The 13,296-nt window shown below is 32.3% G+C and overlaps 4 protein-coding genes across 7 annotated transcripts in view; 2 read left to right on the top strand and 2 right to left on the bottom strand.

Annotated features, from left to right (window-relative positions):
- The window catches only part of LOC109599232 (uncharacterized), a 45,384-nt gene extending 38,616 nt beyond the window's left edge, over window positions 1-6,768 (top strand). Inside the window, exons 1-15 of one of the 2 annotated variants that reach the window (XM_020015192.2) lie at window positions 1,357-1,480; window positions 1,736-2,301; window positions 2,353-2,563; window positions 2,614-2,889; window positions 2,964-3,254; window positions 3,362-3,685; window positions 3,744-4,076; window positions 4,131-4,454; window positions 4,510-4,821; window positions 4,914-5,204; window positions 5,261-5,440; window positions 5,492-5,639; window positions 6,063-6,146; window positions 6,206-6,274; window positions 6,340-6,768. In XM_020015192.2, coding sequence (XP_019870751.2) covers window positions 1,423-1,480; window positions 1,736-2,301; window positions 2,353-2,563; window positions 2,614-2,889; window positions 2,964-3,254; window positions 3,362-3,685; window positions 3,744-4,076; window positions 4,131-4,454; window positions 4,510-4,821; window positions 4,914-5,204; window positions 5,261-5,440; window positions 5,492-5,639; window positions 6,063-6,146; window positions 6,206-6,274; window positions 6,340-6,523 — 3,651 coding nt within the window. In that variant the 5' untranslated portion in view covers window positions 1,357-1,422 and the 3' untranslated portion in view covers window positions 6,524-6,768. Of the gene's footprint in view, window positions 1-1,356; window positions 1,481-1,735; window positions 2,302-2,352; window positions 2,564-2,613; window positions 2,890-2,963; window positions 3,255-3,361; window positions 3,686-3,743; window positions 4,077-4,130; window positions 4,455-4,509; window positions 4,822-4,913; window positions 5,205-5,260; window positions 5,441-5,491; window positions 5,640-6,062; window positions 6,147-6,205; window positions 6,275-6,339 lie in introns of those variants that run through there. The other variant, XM_049965826.1, reaches the window with a different exon arrangement.
- Window positions 6,769-7,083: 315 nt separating this feature from the next.
- Window positions 7,084-8,483, top strand: LOC109599238 (uncharacterized). The gene is made up of 6 exons (XM_049965838.1): window positions 7,084-7,197; window positions 7,250-7,366; window positions 7,426-7,592; window positions 7,641-7,928; window positions 7,979-8,189; window positions 8,242-8,483. Exons 1-6 carry the CDS (start codon window positions 7,128-7,130, stop codon window positions 8,424-8,426), a joined length of 1,038 nt encoding a protein of 345 aa, XP_049821795.1. The 5' UTR covers window positions 7,084-7,127; the 3' UTR covers window positions 8,427-8,483.
- Window positions 8,484-8,642: 159 nt separating this feature from the next.
- Window positions 8,643-9,984, bottom strand: LOC109599233 (glucose-induced degradation protein 8 homolog). 3 transcript variants are annotated; one of them, XM_020015194.2, is made up of 4 exons: window positions 9,835-9,971; window positions 9,465-9,561; window positions 9,018-9,412; window positions 8,643-8,962 (listed from the first exon to the last, which is right to left on the bottom strand). In XM_020015194.2, the coding sequence occupies exons 2-4, from the start codon at window positions 9,496-9,498 to the stop codon at window positions 8,786-8,788; spliced, it is 606 nt and encodes a 201-aa protein (XP_019870753.1). In that variant the 5' UTR covers window positions 9,499-9,561; window positions 9,835-9,971; the 3' UTR covers window positions 8,643-8,785. The 3 variants fall into 3 exon arrangements, with proteins under 3 accessions (XP_019870753.1, XP_049821796.1, XP_019870752.1); XM_049965839.1 differs by lacking the exon at window positions 9,465-9,561 and having other exon boundaries at window positions 9,835-9,984; XM_020015193.2 differs by lacking the exon at window positions 9,835-9,971 and having other exon boundaries at window positions 9,465-9,700.
- Window positions 9,985-11,213: 1,229 nt separating this feature from the next.
- Window positions 11,214-13,296, bottom strand: part of LOC109599227 (protein sine oculis) — a 29,353-nt gene continuing 27,270 nt past the window's right edge. The window contains exon 5 of the mRNA XM_020015186.2: window positions 11,214-12,257. Coding sequence (XP_019870745.1) covers window positions 12,062-12,257 — 196 coding nt within the window. The 3' untranslated portion in view covers window positions 11,214-12,061. The remainder of the gene's footprint in view (window positions 12,258-13,296) is intronic.

The following is a 13,296-nucleotide window of genomic DNA, read 5'->3' as shown; positions in this document are numbered from 1 at the left end:
ACTTCGGTGTTAGTACTGAAGACCACGAAACCTTCCACATTATTACCAGGTTGTTCTAAAGATCTCAGCCTCCTTTCCAACCTTTGGAAATAGGAATCGGTTTTGTTATCCTCCAAAGTGTCCATCAACTCCCTAAGGTCCATTTGACTTTTTTCGTAGGCCTCACAGGCCGTCATGTCACAAGTTTCCTCCCCATGAACCAACACAATCACGGTGAAAACAAAGAAAACACCGACAGCACTCATTTTTTACTGCACACACAAATGTTCTTCGACGACTGTAGCAATTGTTTCATTAAATGGTCCACATTCGTTATTGACCGTAAAATTTATTTCCTGGTGATAAATTAGATTGAAATGGACAATTGTGCAATTATTCTCTTGATTTTTATTGCCGTGAAAATTGTTGTTAAAATTATAAATTAAAGGCGTCAAAAATTTATTCGGCAAGCTTCACATGTATCCATGTTTTTGTTTTTTGGTGACATTTAATTCAAGTTATTTATTACATATTTACATTATTTTATTTATTACACTATTCCACACCACCTATAATTTTGTAAATTCCATGTTATAACGGTACATAACGGTACCACCTTGTTTGGTGGGGGCTCAAATATGTAGGGAGACATACACAACAGCACGTACCGAGTTGGTGGTGATAAATAATGGGTACCTTAATGCTGGGTGTTACATTTTGGACATTCTAGAAGAACTTGTCGTGCCCTATGCCCCTTTTATAGGTTCAAATTATTTACTAATGCAGGATAATGCACGATCACATCAGTCTATGTTGTCTAAAATTATCTTACTGACATTGGGATTAATGCTACGGCCTGGTCAGTTCACAGGCCAGACCTTAACCCAATAGACCATATCTGGGACATTCTTGGGAGACATTTAAGGGACCATCCTAACTTGAATTTGAGTGAATTTGGACCAAAATGGTATTTATATCCAGATTTTGGGTATGAACTGAAGATGTAAGGCTGTCATTCATATTAGAGGTGGAAATACCCAATATTAAGTTGAAATTTTTAGTTTTATAAATATCAGAATTTATTAGTTATTAATTTTTATAGAAAAATTTTTTTATGTATGTACCAAATATTGATCTATAATTAATTTGTGTTCGACCTAGACCAACTCATTCCATAAAAAATGTATTTTATTTATTATGGAAACAATGTGGAACATTAATAAGCACCAATTCAATTTGTTAATTTTAACCGTCACTTGATAACTATAATTTTAATTATGATTTCAACAAAATAAACCTATTTTTAACAATACATCAGATAATCCCAGATAATATAATATTGATAAAATAATACAATGATTAGGTGCGATGCGTAGTGGAATATTCACACTGTGTATCACACGGATTTAAGGCTTTATAAGTGATGTGTCTAAATAGTGCAAAATGAAGTGCCTTTCTTCTATATTTTTACTATTGATTTTTGTATACAACTGTAACGCAGGTAAAAAATTGTATTTTTAATATAATACACACTTGATAGATAATAATAATTATGCGTGTGATGAAAAAAAATTGATAAAACAGAATTAGCCATTTATTTAATTAGTTTTTTTTGTACATTTACTCAAACTAAAATATTAATTTTTCTTCTAATAGTTCTGACAGGTTCTAGGATTATATTAAATTCAGTTTCTTTATGTACATATACATATAACCTACTTAATAATAATAATAATAATAATCTGATATTTTTCAGATTGTGGGAATCTTGATTCTGAAATTAAAACTGATGACACAAATGGAGAATTTTATAATATAGATTTCAATGGAACAGGCGAATGTTCCTGTTCATTTCTAAGAACTATACAGCCAAGTGGGAATGTTTATCTCTTAAAAGACCTTCGGATATCAACAAAGATTGAAAATGGAAAACTGATTTTAACTAAAGATAACTTTGACTTAATTGATCATATTATAGTGGAGAAGTATGAGTTTGTAGCGGCATCATTTCAGTGCGGTGATGCACAACCAGTAATAACTATATCTGACCACAATGATTATATTCCGACATTTTCTCAAAAAGAATATAATTTGAAATTACCCATGCCCATAGTCAAAGGCGTAGATATTACTTTGATGAGCACAGAAATTAAAATAAATGATCAAGACTTTTCTAACTCTAAAATGACACTAGAAGTTGATCAATATGCTAGCATGTTTGAGTTGGATTCAACAAAAAATGTAAAAGATTATATTGTGTCTATAAAGACAATCGACTTACTCAGTTTGATGGAGCCAATATCTTTCACATTAACAGCGACAGTACGTAACAATTAGTAAATATTGACAATTATAATATTTTTTATTTATTAGGATAGTGCTAAGGAACCGAAATCTGGCAATACTAAAATTACGATTGAAATAGACAAAGAGGATAGTATCTTAGATAAACCAAACTTCGATAAACCTTCGTACACTTTTTCTTACACGAACACTAATGGGGACCCCAAATGTACCATAACCGAAGGACCAATTTTAATACAAACCCACTATCCAGAGAAGACAGTTATTGAAGCAGATAATAGTAAGTTAAAATTTAATCTAATCAAGTCAAATAATGTTCATTTCCCCCAGGCGTAGTAAAGTGTGAAAAAGCCACAAAATCTGACAAGCAAATTGAGGTAACGTGCAGCTGCGTGTCGTCTATCGAAGACTCACCGACGCTGGTGGCCCTGAAAGCCACCACCTCGGACACGGCTGAAGCGACGCTGATCATCAACAGGGCGGATTATACAAAAGGCCCGGAGTTCGAACAAAGTTATTACACGGCAACGTACGAAAATCACCAGGTGGTACTGAAAGATGATGTCAAGACGCTTTCAGTAGCTGATAAAGTCGAAGTATCCGATGGTAAGTCTTTACGTACATTAATTTAAGTCGTCTGTTCCTGGACTGATCTTTACACAGTCACCTTATACTTGTAGACTCCAAGGGAGCCTTTAGTGCTTCATATGAAATTAGTACTAAAACAGTAAAGGTTACGGTGGATGAAACAAAAATTGGGGCAGATGATTATTTAATTGTTGGATTGAATGCTTATATCGGAACCGCTGTGTCAAGTACCACATTTATCCTCGAAATTGATCAACCAACTCCAAACTTCGATAAGCCATATTATACTGGCAAATTATCTGACCAAGAGCTGTCAGGGCTTGATTCCATAGTAATTCAATATACTGGCATTGGTACTCTTGAAGCACCGAAAGTCGATTCAGGTTAGTTCCACTACACTAAAAGGCCACACTCACATTAACACTAAAACACACACAAACACAAAACACATACAGAGAAACACAATGAATAATTGTTTGAATGATTACAGCAAATATCGACGTAAAGTATTTTAAAATTTCTTCCAATGGTAATGGTGGGTATTCTCTCCAACTGGAAACTATACCAGACGATGTCCTAAGTAATATCAACGAAATCGTTGCAAGTTTGTCAGTCAGTGTGACTGATAGAAGTGATAAAACATCTAAAGCAGTCGTTGTTATTAACTTGCCAACTAGTTCCGACCAAGAAGCTCCTAAGTTTGTTAAAGACTACTATACAGGTGATTACACCAAAGATGGAAAAATTAAAAACCTGGAAGATATCACTTTAAGCAATAGCGATTTGGGTACTCTCACTGCGACTTTAACTTCAGGTGAGAAAAGGCTCACAGAATACAAATTACACAACTTGAAAACTTCAACTTCTTTTAGTTGATATATCTAACATCAATGAGTACATTAGTGCAAGCTGCGACAACACGGCCAAAACATGCAATCTGGTTTCCAATAAGCCTCTAGATATTACTCAAATCGACGGTAAAACAGAACTAATTCTGGTGCTTAAAGTAACAGAAGAAGATAATACTAATACAGGCAAAGTATCAATAATTCTGACCCTTCCGTCCAATGATGACTCCTCAGCACCGAAGTTCGATAATCTGTATTATAAGGCATCTTATTCCACAGATGACCACAAACTTACCCACGATAAAATCGTTATTAAAGATTACGTTAATGAATTAACTTTATCTTTTATGTGGAATGGTGAGTAAAGTTTTTTTAAATGTTAGGCCAACAAATGTAGGGGAATGTTTACAGATAAATCTATTAATGACTACTTGGAAGCAACTGTAGATGAAAATGGTGTTTGCACGATTACCTCTAAAGAGTTTACTGATGACATGTTGAAAAACACTGAACTATTAGTAACAGTGACGGTTTCAGAAGCTGATAATACTAACACCGGAAAGACTGTTTTAGTAATTACACTACCTCAAACTACAGAACTAGACGTTCCTTCATTTGACAGTTCAATATACAAAGCAGAATACTCCAAAGAAACAGGCCTCTCACTAGAATCTGACATCAAAGTTGAAAGTAAAGATTTCAAAGCTGTAACATTTAGTTTAAGTGTACAAGAGGGTAATGATAGCTATCATCATTTCACGGTTATAAATATTAATACTGACGTTTTTAGAGGTTGATATTAATCAATATCTTTCATTTTCTTTGGACTCAAAAACTGGTCTTTTAAGTATAACCGCCTCAGACTTCCCTACTGGTTATTTCGACAATGTCGCTTATGTAACAATATCAGCCAAAAGTACAACAAATGAAATATCAGCAAATTGCGTTTTAATAATATCTCTACCGGAAAAAACTACAGAAAAAGCACCAGAATTTTCGTCGGCGTCTTATAGAGGAAACTATGTCGAGGATGAGTCAACAATTTCATTAAATGAAACAATAACTATAACAAATACACCGACCCAAGTTGACCTGTACGGAGGTAAATCCTTTGTAGTCTACAAATATAAAATTAGAATTATATACTTTATATACTTTTACTTGTTTTGATTAACATGAAATTGACAATTTTAGAATACAGTGAAAGTTTCAAAGCTAAACAAATTGATGATTCCAATAAATGGCAAATTACGGTTGAAAAACCATTAGATGAGTTGGTACTCTTTAACCAATATATTACTCTGGACCTCATAGCAAGTAATGAGAACGGCAAATCTAAGGCCACTTTGATTCTGAATTTACCAGGTTACACGTCCAAATTTGACAAAGCAACGTACTCTGCTACTTACACCGAAGAAAACAAGTTCACTGTTGACAGTATAAATATTGAGCACTTCAAAGACGGTGTGGAACCCAACATTGAAGGTAAGTTAGTTAAACCAACTACAAATTGGGATGGAATTGAACGTATTAACTTTCAGATTCGAATTACAAACAATATTTCAAAATATCCCGGTCAGAAAAAACGGTGAAATTAGAAAAGTCCAAAGACCTGACTGATGATATTCTGAAGAAGAGTTTTATTACACTCAATCTACAACTCATTGAAGACAACAATGTAATCGACACTTCGGTGGTCACTGTGAGCTTACCCTCTAATGGTAAAACGTGTGTGAAAACAGTATTGAATTGTGTCTAATCTATTATTATAGGGGGTGGAAACGATGATGATGGTGATGATGACGAAGTTGAAAAGAAGGACCAACAAATTATAGGATACATTGTTGCAGTCGTTATATTATCGGTCTTGTTACTTGCAGGAATGGGTGGATTCCTTGCATTTTATTTTTTAAAATTCAGGTATAAACACAAGTACATAATATATGGGAGCAACTTTTAATATTAAATGCTTTTGGTGATGGGTATTTTTGTTGGTGATGGCTATTTTTTAATGTGATTGTTTTTATTTAATATAAACTTTTACAGGCTTTTTGGTTGTATTGTTTATTTATACACCTCCCAATTTTATACACAATTTTATACAAATTTAAAACATTAAATTAGAAATCGAAATATTTATTCCCACCCTTTTTTGTTGTATAATTGAAGAAGTGTTTTTCAAAAAATCTCCGAATTAATTTTTTTTAAATTCTTCATACTGTACTGTTCTATACCATAATCAGTACTTTACAAGTGTGTCGAAATTAGAAGTACTGTTTATACCAATTAAATAAAAATTCTTCAAGATTAGCCAAATATTAACATAATTTAATTCTATTGTAGAAAATTGAATAACGTTAGTCAATTTGATAACTCAAGAGATTCAATTGACAGAAAAGAAACATTTAAAAAGGATACAGAAAACAGGTAAATGCTAATTTACTATAATTTAATTGAACACAAATGTTATTTTATACTTTTTTAAGTGGAGTTCGATTTAATGAAGATAATATAACTGCGACAACCAACCCTAATAACTTAGATTCGAAGGAAAGGTAAATCATTTTATTAATGTTCATTTATACCAAATATATTTACAATGAATTACACCAAAAAACAGTTCAGTTGCTCAAAGAAGACCTACTGGAGCTCCAATGACACGAATGCCTATTGAAGACGATGAAGACGAAGATTTGGAAACACCCAAAGCTGTAAAATTCGACGAAGAAGTAGAGGAAGTTCTTATTGAGCCCTCAAGTCTTCAATTTGATGATGAAAAGGGGGAAAACACGTCTCATTCGTAACTTTTTACTTTAAGAATATTTATGTATTGTACATAATAGTTTTATTATTTAGTTGTAAAATAAGTCTTGTAAAATTTTCCCAAAATATTACTTAGTATTACCTGAAAAATGGATACTCTCCTAGTGGTAATTTTAATATTTGCAACTACTTACAAAAGTTAGAACCTGGCATAAAATTTAAAATACGTTATTCACAACTGTAAATATGTATGTAAATATAAAATGAATTAAATTATAAAACATTTACAAAATGGCATGTATTTTTTTCTCATAACAAAATAGAAAATATAAACATTATTATAGTTAGAATAGATGAAAAAAATAGTTGAGTATTGCATTAAAAATAAGAAAGACCCATTTTTTTATAGCGAGTCATCGAAGTTCGATTGTCTTTGAACATTTTATCTTGTTTGATTTTCATTAGATATAAAATTAATATTACTTTATGCACTTTAGATAACAATTCGGAATGTTTGATGACCAAATTATCACTTACTATTTATCTCTTGGGTTTTTCATTTAAAAAGCACTCTTTGTGTTTTTCCAAATCGTCAAATGATAAGATATAGTTTGAGAATAAAAAAATCGCATTATAATTCCAACAATGGCGAAGAAAGTGTGCATTTTATTACTGACATTAAGTGTTTTCTGCCAAAGTGGATTCGCATCTAACAGTACGAAATTGTCAGCTTTAAGCTTTTTTATATTAAATTTTGTTAATTGTAGATGGCGAATGTATAATCAACGGCATCTCAGAAGACGACTACGACTCCTACATTATAGAGCTGAACACCACACAGGTTGACACTACAATAAAAACCTTTGAATTTTCAGGCAACTTAAGTAATAGACCCTAACTTAAAACACAACATTACAAATTCAAACCAACAATAACTTTACAGCTGTCGTATCTGTTGGAAATGAGAACTTTTCGGCGAAAACTAATAAGAACGTCCTATCAATATCAACGACTCAAGCATTCGAGGATTACGACTCATCAACCACGACATCAAGACAAATCGTCGTCTTCAAGTTCCAGTGTGATGCCTCCAAACCTCTTACAAATTGGGTACGACTCATGAAACAGCCAAAGAACATTACTAATTTAACTTTTTAGTACATTAAGTTTGTCATCACGAGGGTGCAAAGCAAAGCACCGGTTTTCCGGGAGACAAGCTACGAGTACAAAGTCCCAATGCCTCTTTATCCCAACTTAGATTTAAGTCTCTTTGGACCCGATAATGCTGTAGCTGTAACATCCACCAGCAGCCACGTAGCTTTCTTGGTGAATCCCAGCGATTTTGAAGTGGAGACGGTGAAAAGTGGAGGCGAATTTAGGGCCGTAATGAAGTCTAGCAAACCCTTAAGACTTAACCAGGATACAGAATATACTATAACTGCTATTGTAAGAATATGAATGTTGTTACTTTAGAAACCATAATAGAGAATTTTTAGAATGACGTCCAAAATGGTTTGAACTCCACAGTTAAAATGTTGATAAAGATTGATGCAATTGCCAGCTTGCCTGTGACACCTAAGCTATCTAATCCCACTTTTGTTTATACATATTCTGTTGTTAACAATTTGCCAGTATTAACCAACGAAATTGGTGGTGAAATATCATTTTCTGATGTTGGTGATGATGTAACGATTACTTTGGAAGGCGGTAAGTGTCTTACAATAATGTATCTTTAATATACTGAAAAACTGTTTTTTAGATTTTAATTACAAATTTAACGTAGCCGTAAATGAAACCAGTCAAACTGCTACTATTGGATTTGTGAACAATCAACCTCTTCCAGATGATCTAACTACAAAGTCTGCTTTGGTTTATCAATTGGTTGTAACAGCTGACGAAAAAGCAGTCTCTACCGTTGTCATATACTTACCTAAATCTTGTTAAATTGTTTATTTAACAAGATTTAGGTGTATCCAAAATATTATTTAAAAATATAAATGGGTATGATTCAGATTTAATTTTAATTTAGTACTCTTTAGTTTTATTTAAATGCTTTCAGTTACTTCACCTTTAACAAATAACTCTTAATTGTTTGATTTGGAATCAATGTTTAATTTTTGAACATCCCATTTTTAACTATTTTTCCAATAATAAAACAAATTTTAAATGGTACAAATTTATATTTGAAAAATCTCTACTATTAATTACAATATTACAATATACAAATAAAAACACTCATCCTATCACTTAAAGACAAGATTTAAAGATTCACCTAACAAAAAATAGAGACATATATCCTAACACTATTTGGGTTCATCAATTGTTGCAGATGCAAGATCACTCATTTTGGGGTATTTCACATTCTTTTTATTTAGTTTATCTTGAGTCCACAGTATCAACTTTAATAAAGTGGAAACTTTGGGTGCTGTGTTCTCTTGGTGTTCCATTTTTAATATTGCTCCATTTACTTCACTTGCCACCTAAACAATAATTGTTCAATAATAATATCAAGTTGATTTATTATCTAAATATTACCTTTTGTCTGTGTGATGGAGCTAATAAATCACCAAATGGACTGCTGAGAGGGTCCTCAAAAGCCAATAAGGCAACAGTCCTCTCCAACTCTGACAAAACAGAAGGATCCTCCTCACCGGCCTCACTGAGATGACTCTGCGCAAAGGCCAGTGCCTCCTCCACTCTGTTGTTCCTGATGAGTTCGATCAAATGCAGCTGTTGTAGATGAAAATACAAATATCGGTCGTTGTCTAAAAGTTCGGGATGCAGCTGGTTGATGAAGCTAGTGGCCTCCTGTATTCTACCGTTCATTATAGCATCGCGGATTCGAATGCGATCGTCCATGGAGTTGAGTTCGACGGCAGGCGCAACTCCGGACTCCTGTTGGAACTTCTCGGCCGCCTCCTTGAAGCCCTCTGAAATGTGTGCGGTGAACAACATTAAATTTTTGGACGGTTGCCTTCTTACCAGTGACTAAGTAGTTCATTATTAGTTTGTTCATGTTCTTTCTGTCTAATTCTTTGCTCTCCAGACTTTTAAACCAGTCTTCCTTTGTTAGCGTCTCCTGTTTAACATCGTAACTCATTGTTTTCGTACGAATTTTTGGTAAAGTTTATAAAGAAAATACATTGACAAGTAAATAACTGTTTATCACTATTGCCAACTTAAACAGTACTGTCAAATATTTAAATAGAATTTACACTAGTAAAAAACACAAAGAGATGAGTAATCAGTAACCTAACTTAATGCGACGTAAGTTTATAAGTTGCACATAATATTGTTAATATTTACAACTATTGCATGTCAAAACGAAGGTTAATTTGTAATAAATGCGTACCAGTTTTTGACGATTTCTTGTTGTTACCTATCCATCGGAACATTTTGATTAATACTGCATTAACTTTATCAAAAAATTCATTTGTATGCACAAGTTTAAATAAATATTAGCTGTTATGTTTATATACAAACAAGTGCCTTTGTCAGACTTGTTTACATCACACAACTAGACTAACACTAATACGTAAACGTGGTTGCCTATTGATAAAATAAAATTTAGTTTTATTAGTTTCCAAACCTGATTTGATTTCGTATAAGTTAATAATTAGACTTTTAATTAGTTTATCAATGATAATATTAAAACTTTTGCATTTATTTCTTTATTCTAAAAATTTAATGTTTATGTTTGTGATATAACTTTATCTAATTAGTGAATTGTATGGTGTCTCAATGTGTCCATCATTCAACAGGTAACTTTGTTTATATTTTTAAATTTAATTATTTTGTAATGAAATGTACTAATTTAAGTACATAAACATATTTTTATTATGTTTTGTTTTAACAGTAAGTAACAGTAGTAATAGGAAATAAGTTAAATCTAAAATATGTTCTAGAAATAATAAAGATTATTATTACTATTATTCAGAACATCATTTATATATATTTGGAAGCATATTGTTGTTTAATATATCACTGTGCATAAATCAGTCTAAGGAGACCTTCGACAAAAGAACTGAAGCATCTCCATTACATAATTGACTGTCATCATGTTTCACTGTGGACATATAAACTTTTTGTTTAGTTTTATCACTGTAGGATGTTTAACATAAACAATTTTTTGTATAAATCAAATTTGTCATTAAAAACTACTCATCTCCACTGTTCTGTGGTTTAGTGAGACTTCACTATTCTTCAATTATTAACTATAATTCATCTAAATTTTATGCTTTTTTGGTGTTTTAATCAAGATTACTTGTCGTTACACAAGTTTTCAATTGTATTTAGACCCGGATTATGCTAACTAATCGGGAATCTCAATATTTTTAGCAATTTCAGCTATATTAAATGTTAATTATTATTTTTCTCTCTCTGGAATTGAATTTATTTAATAAAATAATGTAAATCTTACTAAAAATAAATTCTAACTATTAAGATTAACAATAGTTAATTACATACAAGTTTATAAGATGAGTAACAAAAAAAGGCAAAAAACATTGAAATTTATATTGACTGGACAAAATTTGAAGTAAATCCTTTTATGAAATATGATACAAATATTATATAATATTTTCCATATGTGAATAGATATTATAAAAGGTTTTATTTTTTATTTATTTATTTTGTTCTTTGTAAATAAGTTGTTTTATCAGCTAAATATTCATTTAAAAAAAAACCTCATCCAACCCATTTATTTGTGGCAAATGTGAAATAATAAAACAATTACAGTTTTACATAAATTTTATTGCAACAAAAACATTTCATATTACATATAGTTTTAATAGTTTTTTAAAACATATCGTGTGCTTATAGTTCGGATACGTAGTGTTTTTGGCATAAAACCAAATGCATGTCGTTCGGCCCGTTTACACAAGCCGAACCCTTTTAAATTGTATTTAAAGCATTTAAATTTTTTATTGCTTATTAAGTTGTGCAATAATATATTACACACTGTAAACATATGTTCCATTAAAAACGAGATAGTGTGTGTGTGTATGTGTGTGTGTTTCTGAAACCGTTACAAAAACAATAATAAATTATTTCCTTTTTGATCCATGAGTTTACTCGGTTAAAACTCGTAATAATAAAAACAAAGCGTTTAAAAATAAAAACAATATAATTAAAATTATGTATAAATAGCGGTTAATATTTACAAACTCATTTTATAAATTCATTGATTTTAGTTTATAAAATAACAGACGGAAGATCAAACATCCACCAGTCTCTTTGCTTGAGTTGTCTTGTGGATGTTTGATCTTCGGTCTTCAGTAACAAGAAACCTAAGAGAAATTACAATGTACAATTGTCATTTTTTTCAAATAAAATATAACATATTTACATATACATTGAGATATCAACAAAATATTACAAGTATTAAGTACATTCATTATCATATACAATAGTTATGCTCACTTTGGAGTGTACGAGCGGTTTCTGTTTCGTCGGACATGCCCGACAAATCGTCACCCACCCCCCGGTATCAATTCCGCCGCTCGCACCTCACATATCACTAGAATTCATCGACAATTTTACAGATTGTTCGTGGCGTCCTGAGGCATCGACAACCATTGTCACAACGTCTGGTAGTCGTGCAAAATGCCCCCGGAGCCCTGGTAGAGGGGCTGCGTGAGCCCGGGCGCCGACAGGGTGGGGTAGGCGTTGAGCTGGGGCACCATCCCCGCCGGCGTGTACGCCGGTATCTTCGGGCCCTCCGACTCGCTGTCCGAGCCGCTCGACAGGTGCGGCTTGTCCGAGCTGTTCTGGCCACTGAAACACAAAAAAAAATATTAACTCATGAGCTCTTTTATATTTAAAGGGTCGTTGGGGGTGGTTTTAAACGAATCTATTAACAATTAAGATTCCAGTTTGTTAAAAATCAATAACGTCCTCCAAAAAGTCTTGAATCCCTTATTCTATACCTCATAAATGGAATACCATATCTAAATATGATTGGACAAGGTTTGTTTTAACTTATAGTGGTGGAAAAAAGTAAGGAATATTAAGTTACATATTACAAATGTTAAATTATTTACTAAAACGAAGGATCCTGGCAAAAGGACTGATATAATTTTTCTTTTTATACTTTCTCTGGTCTACGTGTAACTGTACAACAAGGCCTAATTACCACATGAACTCCAATTGTTACAAATTCATTAGAAAGTGTGTTTTTTTATCATTACAATTCAAAGTAATTAAATTACTCTACAGATTGATGCCTAATTTTCTGTAATTTCTGTCAGACAAAACAAGAAGTAATTGATTGCTGTGCCAGACTTAATAAAGTGGTGCCTAAACTCCAATGTTTAAATATTCTTTTGAAGAGTTTTTTCTGTCCATTACAGCTCAGAACAGCCATTTTATTAAATGGATTGGTACATAATTTTACCTTCTATAGTTTCTCTTAAATAAAACAAGAAGTAGTTGATGATATCAACGTAATAAAGCTACAAGATTTAATAAATTATTCACCACAACGAAGGAACGGAGCATCCTGGCAAAAGGACTGATATAATTCTTCTTCTTATACTTCCTCTGGTCTACGTGCAACTGTACAACAAGACCTAATTAGCACATGAACTCCAATGGTTACAAATTCTTTAGGAAGAGTGTTTTTGGTCATTACAATTCAGAGCAATTAAATTACTCTACAGATTAGTGCCTAATTTTCTGTAATTTTTATTAGACAAAACAGGAAGTAATTGATTGCTGTGCCAAACCTAATAAAGTGGTGCCTAAACTCCAATGTTTAAATATTTTTTTGAAGAGTCTTTTCTGTCCATTACAGCTAAGAACAGCCATTTTATTA

The sequence above is a fragment of the Aethina tumida genome, chromosome 4, assembly GCF_024364675.1.
Source record: "Aethina tumida isolate Nest 87 chromosome 4, icAetTumi1.1, whole genome shotgun sequence".
NCBI classification, from domain to species: domain Eukaryota; kingdom Metazoa; phylum Arthropoda; class Insecta; order Coleoptera; family Nitidulidae; genus Aethina; species Aethina tumida.
The sequence above is the reverse complement of the archived record's forward strand: the minus strand, read 5'-3'. Positions and strand labels throughout refer to the sequence as shown.